We start from the raw sequence: 16,946 nt of genomic DNA, 5'->3' as shown, positions 1-16,946 counted from the left end.
CCTGCAGCTGCCAGCATGGTGGGTGAGCCAGGGTCTCCCCAAAGCACTGTAGGCAAAGCTCCCCAGCATTCTGGGGAGGGGCAGGGGCAGGTGTTTTAGTGCCTGCAATTGCCAGAACCAACATTCATGAATGCTGACCCCATCGGGGTACAGAGAATGACATTTATTATGCTGGCAGACAGTGTGATTCCATGGTTAAAATGAACACAGCACAGGGCAAGATTTGCTGAAGCCCTGAGTAAGCTCACATGCTCCTAACAAGGGCCATAGCCAAAGAGCTGGCTGTGCCTTGGGGAGGCTGCTGGCCTCAGGCCTTGTCCTACAGCTGCTGGGTAGAGACATTTTTGCTGCCCACAAGTTCACAATGGTCTTTTCCTTTTGTTTAAGTTGCAGCATGTTAGTTAGTATTTGTACTGAGAAACCTCTGACCTGACATTAAAAGCATATGGTATCATGTTAACACGTATAAATTAAAATATTAACACAAAATGCAGCTTAACATTAAAAAAATAAATATATAAATTAAAATGCAAAATAGACCATTTCCCTAGAAACTCCATTTTAGTGCTAGGAGCAGGTTTCTAAGCAGCATTTTCTTCATGTCATCTGCCAGAAAACTAGCACTGAGACTGAAGTGTCCCAGGCAAGTGCAACACAGGGTCCGAGGAGGCTCATGGTTGAGTCAGCCCTCTGCTCAGGGCCAAGCACAGTGGGTGTCACAGCAGATAGAAATACTTTGTGCTGAATATAAACCATTGCAGCACAGCTTTCTATCTTACTCCTTCCCCAGAGCACAGCCTGCTGCCACTCTCTTTGTCTTACAGAAAAGTTGTCTTTGTGGTAAGATCCTCTGTCAATTCTCTTGGACGTGGCAAAGGCTCGTGGTTGCTGCAGGCTTAGTGCATCTGAACGCCCCACTCCCTGCTGGGAAAACTTGTCTCCCACGCTGAAACAGGTCTGTGCACCAAGGAGGTTCTGGGTGACTGTTCAGTAGCCACAATGCACCCATGGCACACATTCGTGTTTCTGCCAGGACATCCAGAGAGCAAGGACAGAGGCCCACAGTGATGCGAAGGCCAGGGAACAAGCTGCAAGGTGGCAGTACATGGATGAGCAGCACCTCACCTGCACTGTCACCACATCCCTGACAGTGTGGAGGAACTGAGAATGACTACACTTGCTAAACTACTTTTTCCCAAGTATTTTGGGAAGGGCCGTCTCCTCTCTCACACCACAAGTTCCATTCCCCACATCCTGGACACTTGAGGGGACAACAAAACCTTGAACGCAGCTGTAAGGCTTGGACCTTGGCACACAGGCAGTGAGGAGATGGCTGCTGTGTGCAAGCTGGCACACGGCAGCACCATGTCTGGCCACCAGCCTCCCCCAGCATGGCCTGTGTGCTCCTCAGCTGCCTCACCACAGTCCTCCAGAGCCTTTGGTTTAGGGACAGGGAGGTTTCTTGTACATCCTGGGCCAGCAGTGGCCAAGGTTTTTTCAGCCCTTCTGCTGTTGAGGGGGCTGTAGTTGTGCGTTTGGATGCTCTTTTCATGTAACTGCTTTAGGCCACAGCCTCTCTGTGCCTCCTCCTGCCACAACTGGTGTGCAGGGGTCAGTTGGCTGCTGTGTGTGCGAAGCTCAAGTTAGCAGGTTAGGAATGTGCTGAACCCTTCCACTGCCATGTCCTTCATCCCAGCTCCCTGAGCACCGCAAACAGGTGCTGAAAGATGCCACAGGCAAGCACTTGGGACAGAAATCTGCCAAGCTGGCATGTGGTGGTCGTGCCCAGCTGGAGCACAGGTCTCCTTGCTCAGAACACCTCCTGTATGCTCAGGAGGAGAGATGGAAGAATGACCTTCACTGTCCCATTATGGTCAGAGTGTTTTGTCTTCCCTCATCTCCCTGGGTGCAATTTCTTTGCAAGGTAGATTTCGCCTCTGCCCCCCTGCCTCCCATGCACTCTCTGCATGCAGCAGCAGCACTTCAGCCCTCGCCAGAAAGGTGAGGTTCATGGTGCTGCAGGTTAAATGGCAAGGCAGCCAGGAAGAGAGTAGAACAAGCTCTCACAGCAGCAAGGCAGCCAAGATAGTCTACAGAAACTGTACAGGCAGCAGAATAAAGCAGGGAAGGTGAAAGTGCCCCTGGCTTGCAACTGCTCTTGCACAAATTCTTAGCTCAGTCCAGAAAATTACAGAGCCCTGCACTTCTTCCTCATGGCATCCAGTGCTGAGTAAGATGGATACCCGATTGCCTGACAAATGGGAACCATGTAGAGGACTAAACCAGAGAAGAACTGGACTGTGATTAGATGGTGTCTCTCATGTTGCATCGGTGATTGAAGAGTCAATGGATGAACACAAAATGTGGGAGATTAGAATTCAATCTTACAGGCTGGAAAAGATTCGTCCTGCATCACAACAGTGCTGCTGCTTGCCAGTACCATGATGTTTAGCTCCTGCTGTTTCTCATGGGTCTGTTGATACCATTCTCGTGTTACCTCAGTATCGTGTGTTGGGATCAATGTCACCTGGGAAAAGAAAGCAGCAGGGATGATTGAGAACAACTGCAGTGACCAACAATGCCCATAGGAGCTGAGGCTAAAATTTCTTGTTAATTTTGGAACACTGTACCCTTGGTACTGCTTGCTCTATTTAATGTCTTTCAGATGTCAGGTTCTGAGACAGAGCTTTATTTTATACAGTACCAGCACAATGGGGCTCTGAACTGGCTGCAAACTGGCAGCACTGACACCATAATGATGAGAATGGCTGCAGTGCAGAGGAGAGCATCCTGCTATGGAGCTCCAGAAACAGAAAGATCCTTCAGTGTGAAAAGGAACAATGCTGGGCAGTGTCACTGTTAATGGACACTGTGTGCCCATTGACCCAGTGTGCAACTCAGGGACCTTGAAATATGAGGCTTCTTCATTTGGAAGAACAGATATACCTTCCCATATGTGCCTTCAGGAGTGTCCCCTGGGGTGTCCTGCAAGCCTGCCTAAGCAAAAACCCTGTTGTAGAACGTTCTTGTTTAAAAGCTCTATTAGTAAGTTGCTGTCACAAAAACAGATGCCACTGGGTGTGGGACACTGACAAAAATTCAGTTTGTGTTGATGCTTGATTTTGCTTGATGATAGGGTCATCCTGCAGTAAGTAGAGGAATGTATGATCTCTCAATGCTTCCTCCCCTCAGGAGGATGTGGAAAAGAGGACATATCTGCTTCCATTCAGACCATTTTGTAGGTGTCCTCCTCATCATCAGTACAAGCAATTACTCTGCTGAGACTGCAAAACAGGGTATGCCCAGTACCATTTGCTTCCTCTCAGTGTACTCCCTTGGGTATGTGATACCCATTTTCTTCTGAACACTTACTTGTGACAGCATGACACACACCTTTGCATTTCCATGACCTACCTGCAGGTTCTCTCCCCACTGAGACTTCCCTTCCAGAAGTGCATCCAGCACTGCACGGCTTGGCTCTCCATTGGCTGCATCGTTTCCACTCACAACATAATAAGATGCTCGAACCCGCTTGAAGAACTCTGGATCTGTGTTCTTTCCACTGCAGTGGTTGGGGATGTAGGCCAAGTCCACGTAGACAGGTGGACCCATAGGCACAGATAAACTGCTCTTAGGACTATTGGAAGCTTTGGGAAAAAGGAAACAAGAGGCTATCAAACATTTCCTGCAAGGGACAAACACCCAGATTATTAACACAGAAGGACTTGGATTCCAGAAAGACTTTTCCATTGTAACAGTGAAGTTGAGACTTATCCACACTCCACTGCTCAGAGGTGACCTGGGTGCATTTCTGGGCCAGTGCTGTCACAGGTCTTGGGGGAGAAAGGCAGTTCTGCTATTTTTTGGGGAGGGACTGGAAAGCTTTAGGATCAGAAGCTTTTTTCTGGGGAAGGGAATCAAAAATCTCTGTTATTAACTTTTGCAGAGCTGTCATCCCAATTAATATTCAGTCCTAATTTTTGTTAATAACATGTATTTGCTTAAACACACACACACACAGACATCCTCCCCCATTCTGATGGCCTCTGCATGCTATCCTAGGGTATTACAGTTGTCTTTCTTGAAGGTCCATCCCTGTCAATTGCTGCTACTCCTAGGACTCTATTGCTCTTTCATATCAACCTTTTGTACATCTCAACATTATCACTGGTTATAACTTTTCATGCCTGACTGGGAAGACCTGTTCTCTGTTCTGCTATGTTTAACCCAGTGATTTTCTCTGTGTTTGACTTATAGAGACAATGCACACAAAGATTTCTTACCGGGATTTGCTTTGATGCCATTAACTAGGCTCTTGCCAGGGTTGCTGTGACTACTCCGGGATAACTCATCCTCTGGCATCAGTGCGGTGCGTGGTTTGGGCTTCTCTCCTCCATCTCTTTCTTTTTTGGCAGTGACAGATTTTGGAGATTTGTCCAATGACTGTTTCACAGGAGTGGGTGATCGTTTCCCTTTCACATCTAATTTCCGAGCAGGTGAGGAAGATTTGGGTTTGCTCAAAGGCTTCCTCACACCTTTGTTCTTTTCTTTTATGTCTTTCTTGGAAATTTTATCAGTTCTGCTCATGCTTTGCTCATTTAACAACATATCAGGGTCTACCATGCAGACATCAGGGTGAGGAGGGTGGGGATGGGGATCTACCATTGGAACAGGCTGAGGATCATGGCTGGACCTAGAACTGGCATGATGAGCATTCCCCATAGCTTTGTCCACTGGGAGGAAATCTGCATCTTCATCTGAGTCCATGTTGGCATCTGCTGTGATGGATGGACATTCTTCAGTCTCAGGTGGGACATCGGAGTCTGACTGGGAGGTTCCAGAATCACTCACTGATGTTGGAGGTGTTTCCTCCACTGTGGCACTTTGCATGGGACTGCTCCCAGTGTGGGGTGGTCTCCCCTGCACTGAAGGGTGACCCTCCTCCTGTGAGAGGTCACTGTCTTCAGAGAGCTCATGGGGGCTTGGGTTGATGAATGAAGGAGAGAGTTCTCCTTTTCTCTGCTTGTATTCACATGAGGAAAATTTCTGTCCACAATCGGAACTGCCTCCTAAATGGGTCTCCATGTCATGGGAAGCATCTCCACAGTCCTCTGTTTTTTCACGCCTCTGCACATCTGGGAAAAATGGCTGGAAACTGTTTTCAGGGGACATCAGAGAGGAAGGACGGCTTTGCCTCTCTGTTTCCTCTTTGCCTGCACATGGAGAAAAACTGCTGTCAGAATCGGGACATGTGTTTTCATCTTTTGCCTCTGCTGCATGGTATGTGCTTTGGAATGCTGGCAGACTGGTGCTCACCTCTGTTGGACCATTTGCTGTGGTTTCATCTTCGTGCTGACGACGAGAAAATGATGTCAACACATCAGGGAGAGATGTCAGTTGTAATGGCTGTTCTGCAAATGGTGCCTTCTGCTCTGGGCTGCTACCACAGTGCTGCTGCTCTTGCTCTGCACAGAATGGTGTGGGCTCTGAGCCCTGGCACTCTTTTCTGCATGGCAAGGTGTGGTCACCCATGCCACTGTGAAATGGAGAACCATGTTCTTCAGCAAAGACAAAGTCTTTGGTTTCAGCTGTATGTATTTTCACAGCATTATCTGGAACCTGTGGAGACATATCCCAAGCACTCTTGGTACCTGCTTCCACTCCTGCACCTGTATACGTGGCAAGCATATGGGAATAGAAACTTTCTGCTGTAGTCAGTATTACAGGAGTGGTGGCTTCAGAAGAAGGTTCCTCTGACAGGCTGGAAGAGTCATCTTTCAGCTGCTGCTGGCTCACAGACTCTTTCTCCACACCTTTGGACAACACCTTGTCTTCTTCATATGGACTCAGTGGTGGGAACTTAGGAAAAGATGAGCCAAGGCTGCTGATTTTCTCAGAAACCTCCAAGTACTCATCTTTGTTTCCCTGGTTTGAGAGTAAAGCACAAGGAGACTCTAAAGGAAGAGAAATATCCTTTAAACAGCTTGCTGAGGTTTGCTTATGTCTGAATGTGCTGGCTGTTTCACTCTTTCCTACCAGGGAACTTTCAAATCCAGAAGAGTTATCCATCCCTCTGCTCTCTACTCTCAGGCCCTGTTCGTATACCTCTGTCTGTTTGCTGGAAGCAGATTTCAAGTATATGGCTTGCTCTTGGCACTCAGAGGCCACTGCTGCACTTGGATAATCTGCTAGGCAGAAATGGGATTCCTTTGTGGATTTTTCAGCGACCTCTCTCTTTTGTGAAGAATCATGGCACATTTCTGAAGTTCGCTTATCTCTGTCCTTGTCTGGCACATCACTGTAACCAGCAACATATTTCTCCACAAGAGCAGCTGATGCAGTTGTCCTACTTTCATATTCTTCTTGCCAGCCTGGACCAGAGGGAGAAGAGTCAGCAGAGCTGGTTGAAAGGGACTCTGGACATTTGCTCTGCAGGAAGGGGTCTGAGACAGGCAACTTGCTGACAGCTGAGATACGTGCATAGACAGTGCCTGCAGCTTCAGTGGGGCTGTGCAGTTTAGACTCCTTTTCAGACTTCTCCTTAGCACCTTTTCTAGCTCTGAGTCACTTGCACTTTCTTCCCCTCGACCTGCTTTTCTCATAGTATGTATCTTTGGGATTTGGGATTTGGGATTTCAGGGACAAAGATATCTGCTCCTGGCTAGACAAAATTATGTTCTCATCTGGACAACCAGCATCAATATAGGTGGATGATTTTCCTTGATAAAGGTGTCGGTTGTGATGGTGGGAGAGGCAAATGCTTCGCTCGCAGATGATGGGTGCAGTGCAGAGTCCAGTTCTCCTGGCAAAGCAGAAGACACAATCAGTTTTTCCTGTCCTTCTGTCATCCTAGGCTTTCCTGTTTCAGACAAGGGCAAATATCTTTCATGGATGTCTCTATAGTCAAAGACTGAATCTACTTTATCCTTAGGGGATGCTGGAGATGACAATTCCTTCTCAGCAGAGGTATAAAGGCAGGACTCTTCTTCCTTCGCAGACACATGAAAATTTGACCTTTTTGAGAGTTCGGTGCTGTCACTGGCACCTTATCAGTGTGACCTGGGCTGTGTGCACCCATGGCTGTGAAAGGGGAGGGTCCCACTCCAGACACAATTATCTTCTCATAGATGTCAGCATACTTGAAACTCCTTTCATCGGGGTAGGGCGTTGGTTCTCTTTCTTCTGGCTCTTGTCTTACAGAACTGTCATCATCTCTCTGTGTGCAGACCTCTTCCTCATACGAATAAGGCTCAGGGGAACTCCTGGAATAGGTCTCTGCAGGGTACACCTCTTGGATGGTAGCACCAACAGCCCCAGCATAGCCCACAGCATCACTGCTTTTTTCACATGAGCCTTGTCCTGGAGGGGAGTGTGCACACTGCCCTGACAGCTCAGCACTCCCTTCTGTGGACTCTGCAATATATTCTGCTGCTCTCGTAGATTGCAACAGGGTAGATGCTGTTGCTGTCTGCTCTTTTCTTCCTGTAGAGTCATACAGACCCTCAGTGGATTTGCAGTCATCCTCTTGCCTGCTATCTGACTTGTATTTGCAATCTATCTCCTGATACAAATCACTGATGTCTGATTTCTTCTCAGCCATCTTCGATGGGACATCCTCCCACAAAGGTGGCTTGCACTGATCTAACTTGATCCCTGCTCCTGGTGGTGCCTCAACCTCCTTTCCCACTGCAGACAGGGAGATGTTGTCAGAACTTGGTCTAGTGACTTTGCATAGATATCTAGGACAACTTTCTCCTCTTCATCTAAGCAGGAGCGATCTTGTTTAGAGGTCAACAACAATTCTTGCCCGTTTTTATTCCAGTTAAAGCTTTGGCCTGATTTTCCTCACCAGGGACATACTGAGGAGATAGAGGAGAACCTTCCCTTTGTGTCCTTCTGGGACAGGGATGTCAGCAGGAATCACATCCACTTTCTTTGTTTCTGACATAGGTTTGGCCCCCTTCTGCACATCTTCTTTGTAATCAAATGACTCCATCTTTAAACATTCAGTTTCTGTTTGGAGTAGCATGGTTTGTCTTTAGCATGGTGAAGCTCCTCATCCTCCTCACTGGGTAATTGCCCTCCTCTCCCACTATCTCTCCCTTCCTGAAGATACCCAAGGCAGAACCCCATGCTTCCCTTTCTGCTCCTCTCCAGGTATGGCTTGCCAGGCACTTCAGGAGACAGGTTCTCCTCCTTTCCCATTTTAGGAAGGGATTTTGTTTCAAAATCTGGTACCTCATCCAAGAATGTACTCTCCCTCTCTTTGTCATATCTCTGCCGCCTTCCCTGAACAGGGACCTCTTCTGGAAACCACACTTTCTTCTCATAACTTAAATCTTTTATGCAAATCTTTTCCATTTCTGGAGATTTTTTTCTTGAGCTTCCTTGAACCTGCAAGATTTTATACCTTCAGGAGAAATGTGTGAAGATGTTTTATCCTCACTTGGGCTAGATTCTGTAAAATGTAAGCCCTTTGCATCTGGGGATACTTCCTGAGAGTCCAAGCCTGCATTTCTTCCCCTCAACAGGCCCTTTTCTGGTGCAGAAAATAAACTGCTGTCATCTGGAGACATTTCTTCAGTTGAAGAATCTCTGGGTGATGTGTCTTTCACTGAACTACTTTCTGGGCAAGGAAAAGATTTTGATGCTTCTTCCAGTTCTTTGGCAGAAATTTCCAGTGGTTTTTCGTATGTAGCTGGGCTCTGGTCTGTGAAACCCATGGATTTCACAGCTTCTGAAGAGAATTTGCCACTGCAGATGGACATAGTTTTTTCTTTTGCAGATATCTCTTCTGTGAGATTAAGAGCTTTGATGTCTTCTGGAGAAATCCCTTTAACAAAACATCTGAAGATGTTTTCCTGCTGGAACTCTCAGTGAGAGAGATGGATTTGGTCTCTTCTGGGGAAATATCTTCAATGGAAACATGAGAGTATTTCTCTTCTTCTGAGGTGTCTCCTGTGAAATACAGCTTTCCTTCTTCAGTAACTCTCTTAGAAATATCTGAGGATTTTTCTTTACCAATCCTTTCTTCTGTAAAAGAAGGTGATTTGATGCCATCTGGTGAAATTCGCAAAGATTTGTCATTTTTAGATTTGCTTTGGCTTGTGAACTGTGGAAGATCTACATTTTCTCGAGAAGTTCCTGTGGTTGCAATGGCTCAAAGGACAAGTGTTTTGGAAACCCCATTAAACTTTCTGTCGCAGTTTTAGTTCCTTGCTCTTTTTCTGGTTTTGTGCTGGGATGCTCCTCATCCTCCCCGATCACCACCGTGTCCTGCTTGTGGTAAGAGAGCCAGGGCAGCTCCTCCCTCCTCACTGGTTCTTCCTGTAACTCCTCCTCAGGAGACACTGGAACATCACTGCTCAAAACCAGTTCATGCTGCACAGGTCCAGGCACTTCCCTTTCCTGTCTGGATTTAGCCACAGATGCCTCATCTTCTCTGAGAGATTCATCCTTGGCTCCCTTCACCCCAGCAGAAGTTTGGCCTTCCAGTTTCTTGGCAGCAGCATCTGTTTGTTTTTCAAATAGATCTGAATCTACTGTTCCAGCTTTTCCTCCACTGGAGACTGGTGGAAGGGTGTGTGCCCTGCACTGGTGGGGCCAGATGGAGTGGGAGAGGCCATTTTTATTGTGCTGTCATCAGGACTCATGCATCGTTCTTCAGCCTCTGCAGAGTCAGCCTGGGAAAATGGTGCTTCTTCAGTAGATAAGGCATCACCTGTGTGGGGACACTGATTATCACATTATCAGGGCATCCTGAGGAGCAAATACAGGGGCATTGTAATGCCCTCTAAGTTTCTCAGGCATCTCAACATTTGGAGTCCCATCTTCTTCATCTTCTTCATCTTCTACCTCCTCATGAAGGTTCTTTTTTTGAGTTTCAGTTTCCTCTCTCCTTCTGCTAATGCATGGAAATCTTCAGGGGGTGGAGATTTAAAGCATTTGTCTTCCTCCAGGATGATGTGGGAGAATTGTGCCAGCAGAGGGAACATAGTCCAGACCTTGGGTCGCTTCAGTCCGAGAGGAGGGCATACTGTTTCCTGTGTCCAGAAGTAAAGAGATTTTCCCAGTCTCTTCTGTTTGTGGTGCTGTTATGGATGCAACAGATTGATCCTCTGCTACTGATGTTGCAAAAGATGAAAGCTTGTCACATTCAGTAATGGAGGTAGCAGAAGATATGTGCTCCTCCTCAGCTAGAGGTGCTGCCACAATGTTTGTAGGATACGCCAGGATTTCAGCTTCCTGGCCACCATAGCCCTTGGCTGAAAGGTCAGCAGGAGGCAAGGCCTGTATTCCACGTACTGCTTCAAAAGAGCCTGGATGGTCAGGAACAGAAATGTTATAGGCATTGACATCATACTTCAAGTGTGGGATCCTCTCTTCCTGTTCATCGTGTATTTCTTCATCAGAAATAGTCTGCTCTGTTTCTGAGTAGCCAGGATAGTTTCATCTTGGATATAGGAAACATGCTCTGCTGTTGCTCCTGGTGGGACTGGCAGGCTGCTCAGATATGACTCTTCCTTTGTCATGTCTTTTCCAAGTAACTTGGTTTTCTCATCCATGAAACTAATTCTCTTTCCTTCTCTGTATGGTAAACAGTTTGTCCTCCCTATCATCCTGATTCAGCCCATAGAATTCTCTATTCTTCTCCACTTTCTCCTCTGCTTTCATGTGCTGTTCTTCCTTTTCTTCAGTTCTGCCTTTTCTATTACATCTTCTCTCTTTTCCTTCTCATCCTCTTCCTGTGCCTCTGTCCTCTGAATATACTTTCCACAAGTTTCTGCTTCCCTCTCTTTCTGTCCAAGAGATTTCTCCTCTTCCTCCTTTTCTTCCTCTCTGAACGCTGGTGGCTGAACATCCTTTGCCAAGAGGTCCGTATGTGATAGCAGGTGTTCTTTGTCAGGAACACCTGAATATCCCTTGCCCTGTTCAGCTTTTCCCTCCCAGTATCTTATGTCATGGTTTTCATCTATTGTTTTTCTTTCATCCTCTATTTTTTCAGCAGGACTTCCCATCAGCTCCCATTGATGGACTGCTATTTCCTCTGCTGATGATTCTTTTCCTGTATCAGTAGTAGTTACTCCCTCATCAGGGGTCTTTCTTTTTGAAATCAGTTCCACTTCAAAGTTACTCTGACCAGTCATATCAATTGGAGTCTTTATCTCTGCTTCACGTGCTCTCATAATCTTATCACTAACCTCCATATCAGAAAGTTCTTGAGTCAACTGCAAGGCCCCTCTCTCTTCATGCTTCAGTTCCTCAAAGTCCTTTGTAAGATCTTCTGGTGAAGACAGGACTAACCTCTGTTCCACTATGGATGTCTCTCCTGGATCCACTTGTACAGGTGCCTTCTCCATTGGTAATGTCTTGAGGTCAGCAGGTACCTTTTCAGGTTCTTTTTCAGATTTTACTTGATCTTCTCAGTTTTGAGTCTACCTGGAAGTTTTGCCTTGTACAATGTTTTTCTTACTTCTGGGGTAAATGGTTTCAAGTCTGGTTTAGAAATTTTTTTTGGGCTCTGGCTTGTTTTCTTTCTTTTTATCATCTTTCTTTGAATCTTTTTTCTCATCTTTCTTTCCATCTTCTTTTTTTAAGTCCTTTTTCTCCTTCTTAATCTCTTCTTTTCTTTGTCTTTCTTCTCCTCTAGTTTGGATACCTTCTCTTTGAGATGCTTTTTTCCAGCCTTGTCTTTTGCCAGTTTTCTTTTCTCAGCTTTGAGAGCATCAGTTGTTTCTGTCTTTATCTTTTCATGTTTAAACAGGTTTCTCGGGAACTTTCTCTGTGTGTTCTTTAACCTTTTTCTCAATTTTAGCATCCTTTACAACTTCTGGTTTTACTTCCTTAGTCCCCCTCCTCAACTGCTTCTTCCTTCTTGACTTGCTTTGTCCAGATGGCTTGGGGGAAGACTTAAGACTTCTCTTTACTGTCAGTTCTTTGTTTAATTTGGTCTGCTTCAGCACAGGTGGAGGTATTCCAGAAGTAATATCTTTCTGAGTAGCCACTGGGTACCTCAGAAAATCCAGGTGCTTGAGTTTCTCAGGACCCTCCAGTATCTTATTTTGAGGAGCATTTCCAGGAAACAAAACCCTTACAATTTTCTCTGTTGGGCTGGCTGGTAGCCATACCACTAGGGCTGTGATTAGATGTGAGATATGGGAACAGAAATTTCACCTTCTTTCCCCACTTGCAAGAATGATGCCAGTTTTGCTTTACTATTGCCAGCCCATTTCTGCATTAGAAACTGCATTTCTTTACTGTCCTTGACAGGGTTCAGTATATACATGTCCAGCTTACCCACTCCCATTTATGGGAAGAGTGTGATGGGCTCGATGGTGCTGCTCACCACCCTGTAGAGAGGCTCTGATTTAATGCCCAGTCTGTGAGGATACTGCAGTGTCATACACGCCTCTTCAATGCTCCTCTTTACTTTCATGGAGGCTTCAGGCATCTTCAGCTTTTCAGGAACATTAAAAAAAACCACCCCTAGCTTCAGGAGAAATTAGGTTCTTCATCCAGTCACTGTAGTTGGTGGAGCCCTGGGATTGTTCCTCCTCTTGCTCAGCAACTTTCCTCTGCAGCAGCCCATTGATGCCAGGCAGGTTGTCTGCACCAATGTGGGTGAGCAGGATTGAATCAATCCTATCCAGATGCCTTACCAGCTTCCAGAAGCAGGATTTCCTCTCAGAGCCACCATCCACAAGGATGTTAAATCCATTGACAGCAAAGAGAGCAGAATCACCTCTTCCCCCAGGGAATATGTAGCAGCAGGGCTTAGAAGCTTCAGAAAACCCCCTGAGGTGGGGTGGCTCCAGGAGATCAAATGGAGAGGGCACATCAACTGTCTCAGAGACATATTCTGCAAATTCAGACACCCCATCCATTTCTGGCAGAACTGGATCAGGATTCAGTTTCAGATTAATAACGTCCTGAATCGAGGATGCCCAAGGTTGCTCCAAGCTCCTTCTCCAGGGCACGACACAGTAAGAGAGGCCTTGGTACCTGACTCAGAGTTGCTGAGAATCTGGGTGACCTAATGAGGATAAGCACAGACAAGTAAAGGTCAAACGCAGCTTTGAGACCTATACGGCCCTTAGGAAAAAAAAAAAAAAGTAGCTAGTTAATGCAGAAATACTGAAGATACATGAGCAGTTTACCAACAGGAAACATTGGGGGTAGATGAAATAGTTTGAAAGCCCATGGAAAATCAATGCTTAGAGCCATGCTCTCTCTTGAAATTCTTACTGTTGATGGGTGTTACGGCCTCTGAGTACTGGGCATGTATTGTGACAAGATCTCAGGAAAAGAAAATAAAAATAGGAACCACTGTGTCCTCTCTTACTTCTTGTTAAATCTGGGATTATCAGTCCTTGGTTTGGGTTCAAAAGTACCAGGCTGGGGTGTTTTTTTTGTGATTTGTAAATTTTAGCCCTGAGAAAACCTTTTCAGTGCTAAGTGTCATTGGTTGAACTTAGCTTCACTCACTAGGCTAGTCAACCACCACAGGTAATTTGTTCAGTTTTAGTGACATACGCTTTTCCTTTGATTTAGATTAATTTGCTTTCCTGGGACCTATTTGAAAGTCGTGACTCCATCTTTGCAACACACATATGGAGTTGGGGACATGTTGTGTGATGATAAGTGGAATAAAGGTCCATATAATTTTCAAGGCTCCTTACAGCTATGCTGAACATATATCAACCAAAGTATAACACCTCAACTTCCTAAGTATATGAAATGAGATTTGGATACTTCTTTACACTGTATTATTTTGCTTAGACAGCCCTTAAGTGACTAGTTTCTGTCCATTGAAATGGATACCAGAGATAATTCAGAAAAATCACCTTTAATAAATGAAGCATATTTATTGATGTAATTACAGCAATAATAATATCAATTGTTAAAGTATCATCCAGCCACTCCTGCAGCAACTATATCAGACAGAGACATTCTAAAAAACACAAAAGGGGAAACAGCTTCTCAAAACCAGAGTAGCATATGTGTATTTGCAATGATGTAAATCTCTCAGAAAAGCTATCCTGTATCATCTGAGATAATTGGCATTGGAGCAGAGGTTCAGAGATACCCTGTAAGGTTTTCCAGGTCTCACTGGACAAATCCCTGACCAAACGTGCCTAAATTCAGTGCTTACTCTTCCCTATGCATGATGTTGGACTACAGACCTCTGACATGACCTTCCGAACTGAATGATGCAACAATTCTGCAATTATATAGCAACATTTGTAGTTATGTCATCATCATGTAGTTACTTAATCAACATTTATTCAATCTTCATCATCTAATGAACATTCTGAGCCTTGTGAACTTGTTTGGTGGACTGACCGTGACATGAAGAGAAATATGCACATTTTCTAGGATGATTATGACCTCTCTTGGCTGTTTTTGGAACCTGCCCACAGTTATGTTAAGACGGCTTAAGAAATTTGAGTGTTTGCTCCCTGCAGAGCCAGTCTGGAAGGTTATTTCAACCTGAACACTTAAAGGAATCACCCATGCCCTGTACCTTGGAAAACTTAAGACAGAGAGGTAAAGCAAGATCCTCAAGACAGTAACATGAATTATTTATAGTATGCAATTTTTTGCTGGATTTCAAACCCATCTGTCTGCAAATCTGCCACCTGAAGAGAGGGTGCAGGCTGCATTGCTCTATTGTGCACTTGAACAGGAGGGGATGTGCTGGATTACAGCTCACACTCACCTCCGGGTCTGAAAGTATCTCGGCAAACTTCTGGTAAGTGAAGGTATCCTGTCTGCAGGACCAAGTCTCCTTCCTGGTCTGAGCTCTGACCACAGAGGATCAGTAGTTTGTGGGCTGATGAATCGCACACAAGTGAGCGGACCTGTTATCTGAGACAGAGGGCTGCCATTAGAAGTTACTGCACTCCACCAGCACCCAGAATCCCAATCCCAAACAGCCAAACTCTACAGTTTCTACATACAAGAAGGCTGCTTACTGAAGAGGGAAGACACTGGTACTGTCCTGCCTGACAGCATCATGTCACATCAGAATTACTGTGTATATCCTGGTTACTGGCAAGACCAGAGCAACTGGCCTTTTCACCACACCTTGCAGCAGACTGGCAGCAGGTTTGCACTCTCCAGAAGGTGTGAAGTGTAATGATCATGACCTCCATGTCAAGCAAGGGCAGGAGAGCTGATGTGGACAGAACCTGATGGCACATCTGGGTCTTACCTCAGACACGATGCTGTCCACATTAGGATTTACCAGGATCACTGTATCCAGGTTGTCACTCCGATGATGGAGAGTTCTTTGGCCTGAGAAAAGGGATTAAACAGGATGAGAGAAGCTGATGAGACAGCATCCAGCTACTGATATTCTAGCCTCAAAAATCCCACTTCAGCGATGGGTTTGATTGCAAGGCTTCAATTTTGCATTCAAGACCCAGTTTGGATACCCAAGTTCCATAATAACAGAGCAAACTCTTTTCAACAACAAGGAAAGAATCCTTCTTCTGGATCAGCATGCTCAGCTCCAACACATTCTGAAGTCCACAGAGCCAGGCACTTTGAGCTGCCTGCCTGTGCCAGATAGCTGTGTCTGTGAACACTGGCGCAGACAAATTATCCCCTTCCAGACAGAAGTGCCTTGCCTCATCGCAGCTACCACAGAGAGATGTCTCTGGCATTGTCCAAATCCTAGCCACCACAAGGCTCTGTCAGCCAGTGAGTGGGCACCACTCAGCTTTCACTGGAGTGGTGCAGCACTGGTAACAAGTTTACACAATTCATAACAGTTTTTTTTCATTAAAGAAGCAGTTTTCTTTAATACAATGTGCATCCTAAGCTGCTGCTATTGGGAAGTACCTAGACAACAGAATTCTATTCTCCTGTCAGAGGCACAAATAGGAACAGACAGGACTCTGCTCTCTATGTTTAGGGAAAAAAAAAAAAAAAAAAAAAAAAAAAAAAAAAAAGACGCCAAAAAAGCAAACAAGATCCTGGGAGTGTAAAACGCAATTTGCATGCTCACCTTGGCATGGGCATTGTACGATATTTGGCAAAATGCTGCCATATTCGAGGGCCCTATTAATTTATTAGACAGAGGGTAGTGAGTGTCTGCCACACTGACAGCCAGGACCAGAGCCCTGCTGTCTGCCCACATCAGACAGCTCTGGGATGCAAGACAACATACAGCACCTTCCTACGCACTCCCCTGGTCACTGCAGGCAGCACAGAACTAGTGTTTATCACAGTCTGTTGCTAATATCTACCTCTGGACATGACATTCACTCAACAAGCCAGGCACCTAGAACTTACTGTTGGAATGTATAATTTATAGGGTTTAAGAGTTTAATAGGTTTTAATCCCTCATACAGATTGGAAGTCTATAGATCTTCACTGAAATGACACCTATTTTTCTTTCACATCTTTCAGACAACTGTTGCTTGCTGACAATGTTGTTCTTTCCACTCGTCACAATCTCCTGTTCCCTCTTTCTAGGCAGATGTCAGTCCTTCTAAAAATAGCTCTGGTGGACGGACAGGAAGGATGGAAGGATGGTCAATATTCAGCATAGCTTTAAATCAACTCACTTTACTGGAATGTTTTACTAGCAATTAACCAGACAGATGACCCCAGAAGGTAACTTTCAGCCCAAAGTGAGCTAAGCTCTCAGCAGAACTAATGGTACTCGGCATCTTTAGCTGTTTTCTGCATTTGTCTTTCAGTTTGGCTAAAAATTGTCCCTCCAGGCTAAAACCAAACCATCAGTGTGCAAAATGCAGAGTTCAATGGCATTTCTGGCACTGATGTGGAATAGATATATGGCTGGAGACACTGGGAAGCAAGTCCCTGTGCACAGAGGGGATGCTGCAAGTGAGCCATAGGGAGCAGCATGGGAGGGTGAGAGGAGGCACAGGTGAGGAGAACCCAGGAGGTGTCCTGGGGCATTCTGTGCAGCCAGA

The 16,946-nt window shown here is 45.6% G+C and overlaps 1 protein-coding gene across 1 annotated transcript in view; it reads right to left on the bottom strand.

Annotated features, from left to right (window-relative positions):
- Positions 1 to 340: 340 nt before the first annotated feature.
- Positions 341 to 16,946, bottom strand: part of MAP1A (microtubule associated protein 1A) — a 55,588-nt gene continuing 38,982 nt past the window's right edge. Inside the window, 32 exon segments of the mRNA XM_066328087.1 lie at positions 341 to 2,527; positions 3,415 to 3,647; positions 4,284 to 6,554; positions 6,557 to 6,596; positions 6,598 to 6,728; positions 6,731 to 7,009; positions 7,012 to 7,695; positions 7,698 to 7,817; positions 7,820 to 7,894; positions 7,897 to 8,031; positions 8,034 to 8,375; positions 8,378 to 8,845; positions 8,848 to 9,156; positions 9,159 to 9,548; positions 9,551 to 9,715; positions 9,718 to 9,765; positions 9,768 to 9,887; positions 9,890 to 9,960; positions 9,962 to 10,445; positions 10,448 to 10,581; positions 10,583 to 10,697; positions 10,700 to 11,413; positions 11,416 to 11,518; positions 11,520 to 11,623; positions 11,626 to 11,758; positions 11,760 to 12,155; positions 12,158 to 12,490; positions 12,492 to 12,931; positions 12,934 to 13,033; positions 14,720 to 14,764; positions 14,766 to 14,861; positions 15,215 to 15,297. Coding sequence (XP_066184184.1) covers positions 2,372 to 2,527; positions 3,415 to 3,647; positions 4,284 to 6,554; positions 6,557 to 6,596; positions 6,598 to 6,728; positions 6,731 to 7,009; positions 7,012 to 7,695; positions 7,698 to 7,817; positions 7,820 to 7,894; positions 7,897 to 8,031; positions 8,034 to 8,375; positions 8,378 to 8,845; positions 8,848 to 9,156; positions 9,159 to 9,548; positions 9,551 to 9,715; positions 9,718 to 9,765; positions 9,768 to 9,887; positions 9,890 to 9,960; positions 9,962 to 10,445; positions 10,448 to 10,581; positions 10,583 to 10,697; positions 10,700 to 11,413; positions 11,416 to 11,518; positions 11,520 to 11,623; positions 11,626 to 11,758; positions 11,760 to 12,155; positions 12,158 to 12,490; positions 12,492 to 12,931; positions 12,934 to 13,033; positions 14,720 to 14,764; positions 14,766 to 14,861; positions 15,215 to 15,297 — 9,317 coding nt within the window. The 3' untranslated portion in view covers positions 341 to 2,371.

The sequence above is a fragment of the Sylvia atricapilla genome, chromosome 13 (assembly GCF_009819655.1).
Source record: "Sylvia atricapilla isolate bSylAtr1 chromosome 13, bSylAtr1.pri, whole genome shotgun sequence".
In the NCBI taxonomy this organism is placed as follows: domain Eukaryota; kingdom Metazoa; phylum Chordata; class Aves; order Passeriformes; family Sylviidae; genus Sylvia; species Sylvia atricapilla.
Note: the sequence above shows the minus strand (reverse complement) of the source record. Positions and strands in the feature narration are given on the sequence as shown.